This window comes from Bubalus kerabau, chromosome 4 (assembly GCF_029407905.1).
Source record: "Bubalus kerabau isolate K-KA32 ecotype Philippines breed swamp buffalo chromosome 4, PCC_UOA_SB_1v2, whole genome shotgun sequence".
Taxonomy (NCBI): domain Eukaryota; kingdom Metazoa; phylum Chordata; class Mammalia; order Artiodactyla; family Bovidae; genus Bubalus; species Bubalus kerabau.
The window spans coordinates 41,928,025-41,944,894 of record NC_073627.1 but is presented as its reverse complement, the minus strand read 5'-3'; the positions used below and the strand labels follow the sequence as shown (position 1 = coordinate 41,944,894).

Below are 16,870 nucleotides of genomic sequence, written 5' to 3'. Positions count from 1 at the left end.
ACAACATTTTTCAAAAGGTAGAGAATTCTCATGAAAAGAATATAGAGTTCTGGCTTCTTTTTTGAAAATCAGAAGGTCTAGCCATACGGCTCCTCCCTGGATAAGTTGGACAGGCTAAGTGGCAGTTTCCCCCTCACACAGACCCTGCAATCCCTGGTTTGCCCCAGTCGCCACCCCTCCCTACTGTCTCTCATGCTTTTTTTTTTTAAGATACTTGGTACTGTTATTTTGTTTTTTAATTGCTGCACTGGGTCTTCATTGCTGCATATGGGTTTTCTAATTAGAGAAAGCAGGACGTGGGCTTCTCATTGTGGTGGCTCCTCTTGTTGCAGACCACAGGCCCTAGGGCTCAGGGGTTGTGGCTTGCTGGTTCTAGGGCAGGCGGGCGGGCGGGCTCAGGAGTTGCGGCTTGCTGGTTCTAGGGCAGGCGGGTGGGTGGGCTTCAGGAGTTGCGGCACACAGGCTTAGTGGTTACGGCTCCCGGGCTCTAGAGCACAGGCTCAGTAGTTGTGGTGCACAGGCTTAGTTGCTCCGCAGCATGTGGGATCTTCCCGGACCAGGAATCGAACCTGCGTCCCCTGCATTGGCAGGCAGATTCTTATCCACTGTGCCACCAGGGAAGTCCATCTCTCATGCTCTTTGATCATCGCCCTTGCTGGGCTAATCCAAAGAAAGTGAAATTGTTCTTGTTTCTACATCCCTGTGAAAGCGAAAGACGAGAAGTTAGACCTGTTGCCAAAAAAAGCGGGCACACATCTCCATAGAAGTAGAGAGTTCTCACATCCAGCCCACCTCACTCACTGCCCCTTCCCCTGACCAGAGGAAGGCAGGAGCCTGACCAGGCCATGTCTGTGGGTCCCTCCTTCTGATCAGACTCCGCAAATCCTACCCACAGTGGTTCTGTGCTTTCTGTGGAGGTGACCCACCACCGTCACCCCCAGGGCCTCGTCAATAAGAACTTCAGAGGTCAAGCCTTGCAGAGCCCCTGTGGTTTTTGTGAGGGGAGGGGTGAGGGAGTCGTATCTGACTCCTTTTCAACCCCTTGGACTATAGCCCACCAGACTCCTCTGTCCATGGGATTTTCCAGGCAAGAATACTGGAATGGATTGCCATTCCCTTCTCCAGGGGATCTTCCAGACTCAGGGATCGTGTTCTTGTTTAATTTGGCTGCATCTCGTCTTAGTTGTGGCACACGGGATCTCCAATCTTCCTTGCAACATGAGAAATCTTCATTCCAGCACGTGGAATCTAGTTCCCCAACCAGAGATCCAAACCGGGCCCCCTGCATTGGGAGCACAGAGTCTTAACCACTGGACCACCAGGGAAGTCCCTAGCTCCTCTGTCTTAATGGGGACCCTGGGTCAGAAAACTTTACTTTTTTGGAAGTCCTTCTTCCTCCCTGGGCCTTGGTTTCCCTATGAGTAGGATGGGGCGAGGGGGGCTGGGACAGAGAGTCTGTGCTCTTCCAGCTTTCCTATGTCACCGTCCTAAATCCAGGGGGATGAGACTCTGTGCAGAGGTTTCCGGCAGGTGGTATACCAGCTCTCAGACTATATATTTAAGCTGTCTCTACCAGAAAGACCAGCCCCATCTCAGCAATGGCCACACAGACTCACACACACACACATGCATACATACACGTGCGTGCCCACACACACAGTCCTGCTATGTGCAGCCCGTGAAATCCCAGCACACTCGCCCAGCACCCCCTCCCTCCCCGCGCTCCTGGTTAACAGTCGCTAAGGGCCTGTGAACTTCCCTTGCGGTCCTGTGCCCAGCATCGTCTCTCCTGCTTCATCATCACCTTCCCTGTCTCCTTCGTTTTACACCCTGCATGGATTCTAGCATCCTGGGGAGTTGGAAGTGCCTGGGATTTTTTCATGTATGAAGATAATAAAAACCACAAGATATAAGCTAGAGAGAGCTGTTCAGAGAGGAGAGGAGAGAGAGGCTGCCTTTGAATAATCTGAGAAGGGCACTGTGTGTCCAGCCCGGCCCCATTGACCCAGGTCTTCATGGTGTAGGTCTGTGGTTTGGGTCCAGAAAATAAATTAAAAAGGCCTGGCTGGACAGTCCTGTGCGTGGCTCCCACTAGGCGTTTGGGGACAGGAATACCATCCATGCCATCGGGGGCAGGAGAAGCGGGGAGTGGTGCTGAGTCTCCTGAGCCCGCTGAGGACCTTGCTGGGGCAGACACAGACAGTCGGCACTCTGGGCAGCCGCGGTTCCTCCAGGCTCAGATGACGGCCTGGGCGCCACGGGCCTATGGGCAAAAGAAGCAGGTCTCAGGCCTCAGCTGCCGTGGACTGCAGCCCATGCTGGGTTTTGTGTATTCATGTGATCAACGCCCCACCCCCCAAATACCTGTACTGGAGGTACTACTGTTGTCCCATTTCACAGAAGAGGAAACCAAGGCTTGGAGGGGTCAGATAGGTTGCCTTGTAACCTTGGCATGGGCAGAATAAGAAATCCCCACGGTGTTCAGGAAACTCTGCCCTTTTCCTAAGTCTCAGGGAAACAGAGGCCCTAGCCTCATCTTACGTGGCTGTGTTTTGAAAGATAAGCCTATGTGTTACTAATTTGTTTTGACCTTCAGAGTCCTCGGTGAAGCCAAACGCTAGCTCGGTGCAGGGGCCACCCCCAGAACAGGAGCCCTGAGCAGCCAGGAGCCACCATTGTTCCCACTGCTGCGCCCCGCCCCGGCTTCTGCAGCCCTCTGGCCTGTCCTGGGTGTCCTCACTGGCTGGGGGCTTGATTTCCCAAGAGCAGGAGGCGCTCATTAGCCACACCACAGAGGACAGGGGCATGGGTGTCGTTTCTAATTTATCCGAACCCGATGACAGCCTCAGCTGATCGGATGACTCCAGCTGCAAGGTGAGGCCTTGGGATTCCTTGCCGCCCCCCAACCCCACAATCCCCATCTGAGCTGAATTGGGAGAGCAGGGCCCAGCCCCACCCCAGGCAGCCTGGCTCTAGCTAAGCAGATGTCCTCAGCAGCTGCTGCTGCTATTGTATAATAGTCACTAAGTCGTGCCCGACTCTTGCGAATCCATGGACTGTAGCCCGCCAGGCTCCTCTGTCCATGGGATTCTCCAGGCAAGAATACTGGAGTGCATTGCCATTTCTTTCTCCAGGGATTTTCCCAACCCAGAGATCGAACCCACGTGTCCTGCTTGGCAGGCAGATTCTTTACCGCTGAGCCACCTGGGAAGCCCTGGATGACCACAGAACTCCTGCCAAGTGCAGTACAGCGCTCCCCTCTCCAGCTGCTCACCTGTCTTGCCGTGTGAACCTACAACTTAATTCTACTCTAGTTTTCTTGGCCTTTGGGGACCTGGGTGAAGAGAATAAATCTGGGCCCGCCTGCCTCATCTGACTCCAATAAAGCCCTCGGAGATAACAGGGCTGGGTGCACTCGGCTCCGCCACCCTCTCCCCGGACCTCCTGTCCATCACGGGGGGCTGGTTGATTTCTACTCACTAGTCCAGCCTCGGCAGCAGAGGCAGAGAGTGTCTGTCTGCCCAGTGATCTCCATACAGGAAAGAGGGGCTGGACTGCCCCTGCCTCAGCTGCCCCTGGGGTCCACATGGAGTCTGGGAAAAGCTGACAGCCCTTCCCACACCCAGGATGAGATCAGATGCCATGGGGCTCGCAGGGGCTGAGATTCTAGGATGAGGGAACCTGAGGGACGCACCCTGAGGCCAGACTCTGAGGGGATGTGCCTGACAGAGACCCAGAGACAGGTGGGCAGAGAGGGAGAGTGAGAGAAACCAACAAAATGGGAAGAGGGACCAAGAGACCAACGCAGGGTGACTTAGAACCGTGGGGACACAAAGACCCACAAGAGAGGGAAAGACAAGAGAGACAAAGGCAGAGAGAGATTTTTTTTAAACCATCAGCAAGAGAGGCACAAAAAGATGAAGTCAGAGACACACAGAGACATAAAGAAGGACAGAGAGAGAGCACTGACGTCATGGAGTGGATGAGGCACATTTTATATCCCAGCAGAGGAGCCGGCAGGAGGTACGCACTCACTTTGCTGCATCTCTGCCATGAATCAGAAGCAATAACCTGCCAGAGGGAAATACTGCAGAGCACACCCAAACCAGACCAGCCCCTCGTCCCCTAAGTACCTGAGTCTGGCACCTTCCTCTTGAGCCTGTCCTGGCCCCAAAGAAGCCCACCACCTGGCCTTTGCCTTTCCTGTCCTCTGTCAGGGATGCCAGGCACACCCCAGTCCCAGCATCTCTACCTGCCAAAATCATGCTCATCTTTAAATTCCACCTCTTCCAGGAAGCTCTCCCTGACTTCATCTTTCCCTGACCACTCTCCACCCCCGCTACAGAGTAGTGGTATTGTGTTCTCTCTGGCAGAATCTGTTCTTATCTTCCATCTGTCCATTTCTCTCTTCTCTCTGGAGCGCCTCCAGCCAGGACAGGACCACAGGATGTCAATGCTGGTGACCACATCTCTATCGATCGGAGGATACTTCTTCATTATCCGGTGCCTCCTGTCTCTCTGCAAGCCCCAAGGAGGGAGTTAATTAAAATCAATGGCAATGAATAAACAAGCAGGAGAAACCCTCCACTCCCCACTCTCAATTCCTGGCCTGGTCTGGGCCGTCCCTGCCGAGGTCCCAGGGGCAGCCTAGAAGGGGAACCAAGGAAGGAGGTCCCACAGCCTCACCCTCCCTCTGTGGTGGTCCTGTGACTATCCCCACCTCAAAGGGGATGAAATGAGGCCCAGGGTGATCAGGCAGCTGGCAAGGGAGGGTCATCTGGATCTCCAGACTCCAGGCCAGGAGGGAGGGAGGGAAGCAGACTCCGAGGCTCTCTGACTCCACTCAGCCCATCCTTAGGAGGTCAGGCCCCCTGGGCTTGAGGCTATTTTTCTTTCTTCCTTTCAGATCCCTACTCTCTAGGGCCCTGGGGGAAGTTTCCGAAGCAAAGGGAGAACCTATCCTTGGGTCTCAGGTTTGGAAGGAGAGAAGGTTTTGCGTGAACAGTGCGCTCCCCTCCCCAGAGCCCACTCTTCCCGTGTCCATGGCAACCAGTCTCCGACAGCCCCCCTCCATTAGTCCATCCCTGGCTCCGGCTGAGGCCACATCTCCTGTCGCCTGGCTTGTCCCACCCAAGTGTCCTTCGGGAAGGGGAGGCACCTGCTTGGTTGAACGCCCAGCCCCAGCTGGCTGGCCGCCACCTCGCCGATCACCGTCCATCCTGCCGTCTCCATGAGGTGCCATGTCCTCTCCTGGGGAGGATTTTTCAGAAAGCAGTCAACAAGTGTTTACTGAGTGCCCACTTGGCCCAGGGCCCAGCACTGGGGGCTGAGGGAAGAAGGCAGACGCCAATTAAGATGTGGCCCTGCCCTGAAGGGGTTTCTGGTAGAACTGGGCAAGTCAAGGCAGGCATCTGTAGCAAACACAGTGTAATGCCAGGGAGTGTGTGAGAGGGACCAGCAGGTTAGGGAGAGCAGGGTTGGGGGCTGTCTACCATCCTTGGGCAAGAGAAACTTTCCAACACAGGCACGATTTGGGTCGGTTCCTAGAGGATGAATTAGAATCTCATTTTGAAAAATATTTATAGGCTCATATAGTTTTTTTTAATATTTATTTATTTATTTGGCCATGCTGGGTCTTAATTGCAGGACAGGAATCGTTAGTTGCAGCATATGGGATCTTGGAGCAAATGCTGGGAGAGAGTGAAGGACAGGGAAGCCTGGCGTGCTGCTGTCCATGGGGTCGCAGAGAGTCGGGCGTGACTGAGCAACTGAACAGCAGCAATATATTTATTTATTTGGCTGCCCCAGGTCTTAGTTGCGGCTTGCCAACTCTTGGTTGTGGCATATGAGATCTAGTTCCCTGACCAGGGGTTGAACCCAGACCCCCTGCACTGGGAGCGAGGCGTCTTAGCCACTGGACCACCAGGGAAGTCCTTCGAATAGCCTTTTAAAGTCACAGCGCATTGCGTCCTCCTTGATGTTATTTTACTGTGTTTGTTATTGTCTCCATTGTACAGATGAGAAGATTGAGGTTCAGAGAGATTAAGGTATTTGTCTAGAAGTGTCCAAAGCAGAGCCAGTATTCAACCCTAGATGCTGGGAGTGAACTGGGTGTTTTTCTCACCCACATGGCAGCTCCTGCCTGATGGGAAAAGGCATGTTAAAGGGACTGAGGATGAACTGGCCTGCCTTCAGGGGGCCAGAGCCCTTGGGATAAGCCCAGACCAAGGGATGCCCTGCATCCTGAGCGAGGAAGAAAGAGTAGAGATTCCAGCCACAGATAGTCCTGGGTTCCAATCCAGCTCAGCCTCCAGACAGACTCTGAAGGTACCAGTGCCTTCAATGTCTCATGAAGTACAACTTGGAAATCTGAGTTCCCCTAGAAAAGGAGAGTCCACCCCCGTGAGGCTGGCCTGGGCATCGAACATGCTGAGTCCAGAGGCCATCCCCATGCCAGATGGTGTGGGCCATGAGTTCAGGATGCCCCCCAAATAAATATTTATTTATTTATTTATCAAGCATCTGCCATATGCCAGACATGGCCTGTGTTATTTCTGCTAATGCTCACAATAACCCAGGAAAGGATCCATCATTGCCCCCTTTCATAGGTGAGCCTGCCAAGCACAGAGGTGAAGGAACTGGCCCAAAGTCACACAGCTGGCAAGTGGCAGAGCCAGGACACTGTCTGTCTGACTCAGGGCCAGTGCCTCTTCACCACCCCCACACCTCCCTCCTGCTGCCGCCAAACAGAGCCCCAGACGTGGGAGACATCTTGGTGGGATTTCGGGCTGCGAGCCTGGCCCCACTTGCGGAGCCACAGCCATCAGCTGTCCCCGTGGGGACATCTTTTTGACTCTTCTCTGCAGCCGCGCCAGCCTGGTGGGCTGGGTAAGGCTAATTGGGGATGTCTCTGCATTCCCCGGGGCCTTATCTTTCCTTTACAATTAAAGTTGGGTTTTTTTTTTTGTTTTTAGCGTGCAAAATTTTCCACCATCTGCTTTGCCTTGGCAGAATGTTTGCTGAAAATATCTCTTCCTCTCTAATTCCCATAATTTCTGGGGGCTTTGGGAGCCTCCAAGCAGAGCAGCAGCAACTCACAAGGGCCTCCCAAGCTCACAAGCTGCTGGTTGTCCTTGTGCCAGGCAGGCGGATGTCGTGTGGCCCAGAAATCACATCCCCCTGCCTCTCAGCCAGAGAGGGGCACTAGGATCTCTCCACTGATGGAACAAAGCTGACCTGAAGTTGAATCCTAGGATTCAAGACCCAGAGTGTCTAGGCTGTCTAGGTTGGCCTGTTTTGTGTGTGGTGAAGCCCTGAGAGGTGCCCCCAGGGTCACAAAGAGAGAGGGTGGCAGATCAGAGCCAGGAAACAGGTTCCCTAAATCCTAATGCAGGGCTCTGAGGTCACGTAGCCAGCATCCTGCCTGTCCCCTGGACCATTGCAGGCAAGGTTTCTCCACAAGCCAGCAGCTGCCACACATGTTCTTTGCAGCAGTTGGAAAAGACTTTCCAAAAGGGAAGACTTGCCCCCACTTTCATGTACCAAAACTCTTGAGTTTCCATGGTGACAATCAAATTGCAAATCCATCCAAGAGAGAAAAAAAAAAATACCCAGAGAAGTGAGCATGGCTGGCGCTGGTGCTGTCCGCTGCTGCTGATGAGAGCCAGGCAGAGTGGGGCAGCCCTGCATGATGGGAAAATCTCAGGGATGCCAGGTCCCCAAGCAAGTGGTCCAGGGGCCCAGGCCACTGCGGCAGGGGGCCTCCTCCCTGCCTCCTGGCAGAGTTCCAGTGAATCCACTTGGTGACACCTCCTTCTTGGGGAAGCTATCAAGACAGTCTTCTCCCTGGTGTTTTCCCATTTTCAACCTGAAAAATCAAGCGTGGGCAGAATACAAGCACTTGTCACCAACCCGGCCATCCTAGACTCAGCCTTTGGGGAATTAGAGGTAAAAAATCAGCCTTCAGACGCACAGAGTGTTTTGAGGATGGAAGAGCAAGGGCCAAAAGATTTATGAGCCTAAAAGCTTTGTTAATAGACCTGGAAGATTTACGATTGCAGCTGCCGTGTAGAGAGAAAGGTGGCAACAGCAATCGAATGGCAAATTAACCAAGGTTTGGGTTTTACAGCGACATTTAGAGGGGGAGGAGGAAGAAAAACGTCTTCCTTTGCTGCTGGAGGAGAATTGAGGTAGACGGCATTTGCGTTGGACAGTGTCCAGGGATGTTCTCCACATGGTCTCTTCAGCATCTTTCTTTCCCAATGACAGTAAGTGCCAAGGCCAGGTGTCGACACTGCCGACTTCCTTGGGCTATTCCTTTCGAGTGAGGTTTATTAGAGTGGATTAGAAACAGGATTGGGTTTGCATCACAGAGACCTCTAAGCTCAGGCTTGGCCCCCTGCTTGAAATCCCAGACACAATGAGCAACAATGCTTGAGCCAAGGGAGATGCATTCAAAAGGAATGCGGCCTTGGCTGGCTGCTTCTCTGCTCTGCGACACCTTTGTGAGTTTAGTTGTCATGCAAGGCTGTTCCCCCGCTTCCACGGCTGTGGCCCTTGGGGTTCTATAAAAGGAGACAAAGAACAAGCCCACTGACTGTCACTTGGGGAGGTTTATTTTTTCTAAACCTTGCACGGCATAGGCACCATATGGAAACCAGGCAACATGGTGCCTGAGCCCCACCTCCAGGCTTGGGGCTTTGGACGAGACATACCCCTCCCAGCAAAACACGCTCTTGCAACATAGCTCAGCAGTATTCTTGCAACTTAAGCCCACTCTCAACCCAACACTGAGACCAGGTACCACAGATGACAGTTCAGGGAGCAGAGTGAATGAATGGGGTGAATGGGCTGGCCACCATAACCCGGAGTCTTGGAATGTCCTTTCCCATCGTCTCTTTCAAGCTCTTGGTACGTCGTGCCCTGCGGCATCTGCTCATTAGCACCAAAGGATCCAGGTATTATTTCCATATCATGAAGCCCCATGTCATGTCTCGCTCTCCCCTGCTGCCCCAGCTTCATATTTCCCACTCCACCCTAGAATTACAAAGATCCAGCATATCCAGCATGGGGCAGACAGAACATTCCAAGTCAGGAAGAAGGAATGAAGGTGAAGGTGAAGTCGCTCAGTCGTGTCCGGCTCTTTGAGACCCCACAGACTGTAGTTTACCAGGCTCCTCCATCTGTGGGATTTTCCAGGCAAGAGTACTGGAGTAAGCATCTCTACCAGAGAGATGAGAAAACCGATGTGGAGATCAGTCACTGTGTTCTTCTCAGGGACTTCCCGCTGCCTAACAGGCTGCTGGACACCCTCCTGCTGGGAGCGGGGGCAGAATATTCCAGATCCCTTTGCACCTGCCCCAAAGGAGAGATGCTTGCTCACTCCTGCCCCTCACACTCCCTTTGTCTGGGGACCCACAGGGTTGATGGTTAGTCAGTCAGTGCATGAGTCAAAAAATACGGAATTGCTTATAAAACGAATGCCCATAAAATCAGGTCTCAGTGGATTCTTGATCAAAGAAACCCAGTCTGGGACCTAAAAAGCAATTGAAAATAAGTCAGGCCTTTACTTACATTTCTCAAATACAACGAATGGGGCGGGCGTGTGGATCCCAACCCCTCCAGTCTCCATCTCCTTTTGATTCTAGATCTGGAAAGCCCAAAAAGCCAAAGCAGAACTCTGCCTTGAGGGCGAGGAGAGAAAGAAACACAGCAGAAAGGTCAAAATCCTTAAGCAGACAGAGGAAGGCAAAGCTGGAAACAAACCGTTAGCACCCCTCTTGCCCCACCCCCAGGATCAGGTCTATAGGAAAAGCACACTAGGCTCAGTCATGATGTGATTTGGCCCCTGCCTTCAGGAACCTCCAAGTCTGCTGGGGGAAAACACACACACAACACTTAAAGCAGAAAGTTTGGTTGCTGCAGGGGTAACAGAATACACAGCGTGTTCAGCCAACCAGATGGAGACCATAGAGGGCTTCCTGGAGGAGGTGGTACCCAAACTAAGCCAGGAGGAGAAGGGTAGGCAGGGAATTCTGGGGAGAGGAAAGCCAGTCCCTGCAGGAGGTGCTGACAGTTTGGCAGGAGCTGCAGGTGGCCTGAGGCTGGAGGAGCCTCAGGCAGAAGAGCTGGTTGTGCAGTTGTGGAGGATGAGGCTAAAGAAGTAGAGGAGGGTGGGAGTTTGGGCTCTTGCTTTGCTGTGTCTTTAAAGTATCAGTCGCTCAGTCGTGTCTGACTCTGCAACCCCATGGACTGTAGCCCGCCAGGCTCCTCTGTCCATGGGATTCTCCAGGCAAGAATACTGGAGTGGGTTGCATTCTGTTCTCCAGGGGATCTTCCTGACCCAGGGGTTGAACTGGGGTCTCCTGCGTTACAGGCAGATTCTTTACCATTGGAGCCACTTAAGCTCAGCTTCAGTTTAAAGAAATGGAATCTGGGAATCACAGGCAATGCAATATAGATGCAGTTTAGACATGAAAGACCATGTGGGCTGATCTCAAAGAAGCACCCAAGCCCTACATCAAAAGATTGGCAAATGGATGTACATTTCTATGCTTAAAATGAAAATAGAGTGTTTAATGTATGAATAGATCCTGTATTATGACTCCCACTGTTGACTAACCAGCCAAATATGGTCCCATTTAGTCCAGAAAAGAGGGTTTCTACCACAGTGGGTGTTCACCGTGGGAGCTCCCCCTCCCCTACCCTCTCCTGGGATTCCAGCCCCACCAGCCTGGCTCCCTTCTGCGTTCACAAGACCCCACTGGGAGTTGCTGGATGAGCTGGGATGAGAGCCCAGACCTGCTGGCTCCGAGTTCAGTTCTCCCAGTGGAATCAGAGTGGTTATAAACACAGTCTGTGGAGCCAGCCCACCAGAGTAAGCATCCCATTGTGGTCAAGGGCCTCCGTTTCCTTGCCTGGGAAATGGGGACAATGCTGTTTCCTATCTTGCCGAGTTGTTCTGAAGCTTCTACTAGTTAGCGAATGTCAGGGGCCTGGAGCCCTCTGTCAGGTCAGCGAGGACTAGAATTATTCCTGCAGGGCATCACTGGATGGTTTTAAGCATTGCCAAGTGCATGGTTTAGAGTAGTTGGGCCTGCACCAAAGCAGATAATCAGCTCCTCCCAGCAAGAGGCTTCTGATCCAGCCCCAGGGAGGGGGTGACATGTGGAGATGGGCTGCCCCGGCACTCACCTCTCTGCCTGGCAGAAAGGAGTCCCCTGCCAGCCCCATGCTCCAAACACCAGGACCGGCAGAGGTCCCATGCCATCTTGTCTTGGCAGGAGGAGGAGGCCTGCCCTGGTCCCCTCTGTCGGACACTCCTGCTGGCAGCGGCCAGTGGGGGGTGACCTCCTGTGCTGGTGTCTCTTTTCCAGTGGTTTCCAGCGACAGCGACAGCGACTCTGATCTCAGCTCCTCCAGCCTGGATGACAGACTCCGGCCCGCTGGGGTCAGGGACCCGAAAGGCAACAAACCCTGGGGCGAGTCAGGTAAGTGACTGACTCAGCTGACAGGAAGTGCAGGGACTGTTGCTTCCCAGGCCCCGAGGGCAGTGGCTGTCCTCCTCCTGCGGCCTCTGCTTCCCAGCAGCTCCTCGGTGGGGGTTGGTGGAACAGTTCTAGATCCAGGAGGCAAAGTGGGCCTTTGGCTGGGACGACTGAGAACTACAGGGTTGGCACCACTCAAGAACAGATGGAAAAGGGAGTTCCTGGTGGCCTAGTGGTTAGGATTCTGGGCTTTCACTGTGGTGGGTTCAATCCCTGGTCGGGGAACTGAGATCCCACAAGCTGCACAGAGCAGCCAAAATTAAAAAAACCACCACGAACAGACGGAGGCTCAGGTGTACATGCAGAGAAGGCCTGGGGGGCACATTTTCCTTTCCACACATGAAGGGCCTTCCCAGGAATAGGACCAGCTTCATTCACAGTTACTCCAGAGGTTAGAACTGGGATATTTGCAAGATGCTTCTGGAGGCTGATTTTTAGTACATAAGAAGAAAGCTTTTCAATAACTGCCCCAAGCTGAAAAGAAATGGAAAGCTGGGTGATCTCCTGCCAGAACTGATATGGAAGGCATTCCTGCAGGGGTGGCCATCTGCACTCGATAAGAGATGCCAAATGCCTGGCACACATTTTTTTACTTCTGCCCCTGTGCCCATGGCAGACATTACTAGTTGATCATGATACTCTCTCCCAAAGAGCCTGACAGGGGCCTTAGAATCCTTCTCCATGGAGTTTTCCAAGTGATCAGTGTCAGTAGGCAGGGCTGAGGCATGGGGTTTAAACTGTCCCCGGACCAGATGACCTCCTAGTCCCCTTTAAGCTGAAGATTCTCTCTTAGGAAAATGTGGAGCAAACTCACCTGCCAGCCTTGGTTTCCAGGGTGGGCTGTATACCTCTGTCCCTGTCCACACCACCATAGCCTTCACCCTTTCTCTTCATACCAACTCTCAGCTGTGACCAAGTGGGTCCAGGAAACAGAAAGACAGAGTGGAGTCTTGCAGACCCCATCTCTGCTCTCTCAGCAGGCGGGGACTAACAACTGCGTCTGAATGAGGATTCCTTAGTTACTAACGGTAGCAGTGAATGTCCCTCTTGCTGCATTAACAGATATACACACAATTCCCCTACTACATGCTTCTTCTCCGAGGGCACTGTCCATTTTCATGTGGGTAACTACTTGTTCCTTAGCTAAATGACCCAAGGGCCCATTCGGTTGTCTTTGTAAGATTGTGGGCCAGTGAGCAGCGGCCAAAGGGTGGGGGTCCCACTAGACCATGGCAACCATGTGAATAGGGGAGAAGGTGGTGGCCGTTCTCAGGGGGAGACGCTCTGGAAGACAGTCCCATAGATAAAAGTCACAATTCCAAATGAGGAGACTTTAGATCAGCTCCCTTGTCCAGGCTGAGTTCCTCCCTGTCTCGGTTCAAGGCCCAAAGGGCCCAACCCGGAGCCAGTCATGGGGTCTTCTTGCAGGCGGAAGTGTGGAGTCACTGAAGATGGGGCCCGCCCGCCCAGCCAGCTGCCTCTCGGGGAGCCAGAGCAGCCTGGCCAGTGAGACCGGGACAGGCTCTGCCGACCCACAGGGGGGCCCCCGCACCCTGGCCGGACCCAGAGGGCCCTGGTGAGTACCAAGCCACCTTCCAACCTGCCCACCTCCTCTCCGTCTGCCCCCCACCCCTGTAGGCTGGTCCCCTCCCCGTAGCCTGCCTCGTGCTCCTCTGTGCTCCAACACTGGAGAGCTCTAGGGGATGTTTTCAATTCCCCCCGTTCACTGAGCGCTGTGCCAGGTGCTGGGGGAACCCAGGCGAGCCAGACCCATCCCCGCCCACAATGAACCCAGATCTCAAGGCTGACCATCTTTGTCTGTTCTCAGCGGTTATTAGCATCCTCAGTTTTATAAAATGTAATCTTTCCAAGTATTTCACTGTCCCTGTAAAAGTCACAGGAACTCCACCCTGAGAACGCCTGCTGTCCACCAGAGGGTGCCCAGCCTGGGCAGGGTGTGGTGGGGGACAGTTTCTGAGACCTCCAGAAACTTACCACATAGCTGAAGAAGCTGAATCAGCTTGCCCCAAACAGAGCCCAGGCCAGAGCAGTCCCAGATCCTAAGAGGGGTGAAATCGGGACCTGTGGAGCCCGGCCCACCCTGCGCATCCAAGGGCAACTTTCATTCTCTTAGCCAAGAAGTCAGGGGGCTTATTATCCCCATTTGACGGGTGTGGGAGCCAAGGGCAAGAATCCAAGCTCCCACCTGCCCCAGCTGGCCTGGGACCATCATGCAGTCGGGAGATAAGGGGATCCTCACTCTCAAGTGGGAGAAAAGCGTGCAGGTGCAGGATTGGCCCCTGGCCTCCTTCCAGAATGAAGCCCCAGCTGGACTGAGTGCCTCCACAGCCAGAGGATCCACAGGCACATGCTGTGTTGGGTCAACAGAGCAGCTGATGCCCCTGTCGCGCACGGGGGCGGCTGAAGGAGCCTGGTGGGGTGGGGTCACCCACCAGGAAACCCCGTGGGAGCCCTCATCCACTCTTCCTTCGCCACCCCCTCCCCTTTCTACATTCCTCCTCCCCTTCCCACATTCCCCCTCATTATGAGCATGAGAAAGAGAGTCAGACTGTGACATAGGGGGGCAGGTCTCAGGGAGGGAGGCGCCGCAGACATGGTTTGGGTCGTCTCCCATCCCCCTCGCCTCCTGCAGTCCCCCACAGAGGGCAGTTTGGAATCCAGCGTGCCTGAGCTCTAGCCTCAGCTCTGCCATCCACACCCATGGGAACCTGGGCAAACCGTCAGGTCGAACCACATGCAACTGTATTTTTGTAGATCAAAAATAGTTAAAGATTGGCAGTTGCCTATGGTTCAATCTAATATTTGATCTCTCGGCACCCAGTTGCATTATCACTAAAGTGGGGACCACGTCGTGTCCCTCCCGGGTTGCAGGGAGGGTAAGCTCCAGGGTCCACGTGGGGTACCTACCTGCATGGGGTTTAAACTGTCCCCGGACCAGATGACCTCCTAGTCCCCTTTAAGCTGAAGATTCTCTCTTAGGAAAATGTGGAGCAAACTCACCTGCCAGCCTTGGTTTCCGGGGCGGGCTGTATACCTCTGTCCCTGTCCACACCACCATAGCCTTCACCCTTTCTCTTCATACCAACTCTCAGCTGTGACCAAGCAGGTCCAGGAAACAGAAAGACAGAGTGGAGTCTTGCAGACCCCATCTCTGCTCTCTCAGCAGGACATGTCCAGTGGCCACCCGACAATCTATCTGCCGTGTGGTCCAGCACATAGGCAGGGTTCCAGGGCTTAAGTTTTACTTGGACAGGACTGGCCTGGAAGGTTTTCTGTTCTGACATCCATTTTTTAAAATTTTTATTTTTTAAGTTTTTTTTTAATGTGGACCATTTTTATATTGAACTTGTTACAATATTGTTTCTGTTGTTTATGTTTTGATTTTTTGTGGGGGGGGCCATAAGGCACATGAGATCTTAGCTCCCCAACCAAGGATCGAACCTGCACCTCCTGCTTTGGAAGGTGAAGTCTCAACCACTGGACAACCAGGAAGGTCCCTCTCATGTCCATTTGCTCCTGCTGGCATCCCAGGATCACCTGTGTTGATTAGCGTGGTGTTGATGGCCACACTGGAGCACAGGGAGTGGGCGACTTGCCGGCAATGACTCAGCGCAGTAGAGCAGGGCTGGCCCAGGGCTCAGCCCCCAGCCCTCCCCAGCACTCCCCCACTTAGTTCAGAGGGGGTGGCTGCTTCAGGTGCAGGCCGCTCCAGCAAGGAGTCCACCTCCCTGCATTTCATTCCCAAAGTTGACACTGTCCCTGGGGACTCTGCTTCTGTTCACTCTATTGTGGCCTTTCTTCTCTCTCTCTCAAAGGTAAAAGGGACACCGGGGCCAGCCCCCGCTGCTGACGTGGCCTCCAACGGTCCCCTCCACCTGCCCTGGACAGAGGTGTGCTTGGTGCACGGGACAGACTTCCCAGTGGAAGAGCTTGAGAGAGGACAGAGAAAGCTGGAGCCAGACCCCTCCTGGTTCCTTCCTGACCAGTCCTGGAGCCCTTGGCCGCCAGCCCTGTCAGACGTGACCTCTAACTCAACAAACCAGTGTTTGGGGGGCTGAGTCTGCTCCCCCAGACCCAGTGCCTTTCTGCACCCCTTCTTTCCTGGGAGCCCCCCACCCCCACCCCAGCCACTCCACTCCACCTTGACCTTTATTTATTGCCCTTCCCACTCCCCAGCCTACTCCCGTGTTCATTTTAAGTTTGCTGTCGTCTTGGATGGACTGGAAGGGCTTTCAGACCCACCCGTGGGGCCTTCCGATGTGCACCGCTGTCTCAGAGGTGGGGCTTTCTCCATACTTGCATTCATGGAGGAAGACATCCAGGCCTGACAGTGACCCTTCCCCGAGGAGCGTGGCCCCCAGAGAGGAGGCCAGTGGAGGTGGGAAGAGAGGTCCACCCCCCCTTCCCCTCTTGCTGCAGCCCCCAGACATGGATACAGTCACCTCCCTCCTGGCCCAGGACCTGCTCTTGAACTTGGCTCTCTGTTAGGTCTCTCAGAAGCCCTCCCGCGGGGCTGGTGGAGCTGGAAAGGGTTCTGGGGAACACTGTGAATTCGTTCACTAAAGAGGAGCCTTCAGCTGAGTTCCCTGCTGGGGCGCGAAGCTCCCTAAGCCATTAATTCACTCCTCTTCAGTAGGCTCGGTTTGGCAGAAAAACACTTAATTCAGGGTGCAGGCGATGCTTCTGGAAAACCCTTCCTGTAGGAGAGAGAACATGCCCACGCGCGCGTGTGGTACCCACACGCTCCCATCCTGCCTGCCTGCCCCGCGCCTGGGCCTTGAAGGGCCTTCCTCTCCAGGCTTTCAGACACCCCACTATGAGCTCTTTTGCCCTTGTCACTGGCAGACAGTTTAAAAAAAAAAAAAATCCTGTTTCCCTGTGACAAGTTATGCTTCAGAATAAAAACAATAAAGATTAGATTTGCATTGAGCCAGTGTGTTGATCAAAAGGCCACAATCATTTGTGTGTCTGAAATGCATAAGTAGAGAAACGGATGGGAAAAAAAATGTGGTACAGTGGTTGCTGGAACACTTGCTAAGCTGCAGTAAAAGGAATAAGCTAGATCTGCATGGGTTAGAAGGACTCACAAACCTAATATTGAAAAACAAAGCCATCGATGTAAAGATAAAAAGTTAAGTATATGAATAAATAATCAAAATGAGTTATATTAACTTATACGTACATGTGTAGAAATGTTTGTAAAATGGACAAGGACTTCTAGTTAAACACAGTGGACTGAACACATTTGTATGTTCTCTGCCTCTTGAACCCCACCAAAATGACCTAAAGGAATGAAAATGGCA

General features: G+C 53.4%; 1 protein-coding gene across 7 annotated transcripts in view; it reads left to right on the top strand.

The window, feature by feature from the left end:
• RPH3AL (rabphilin 3A like (without C2 domains)) overlaps nt 1-16,496 on the top strand; it is a 137,820-nt gene extending 121,324 nt beyond the window's left edge. For all 7 annotated transcript variants that reach the window (XM_055576987.1, XM_055576982.1, XM_055576985.1 and 4 more), the window contains 3 exons: nt 11,376-11,489; nt 12,975-13,122; nt 15,383-16,496. In XM_055576987.1, the coding sequence (XP_055432962.1) occupies nt 11,376-11,489; nt 12,975-13,122; nt 15,383-15,386 (266 nt within the window). In that variant the 3' untranslated portion in view covers nt 15,387-16,496. The remainder of the gene's footprint in view (nt 1-11,375; nt 11,490-12,974; nt 13,123-15,382) is intronic.
• Nucleotides 16,497-16,870: the final 374 nt, after the last annotated feature.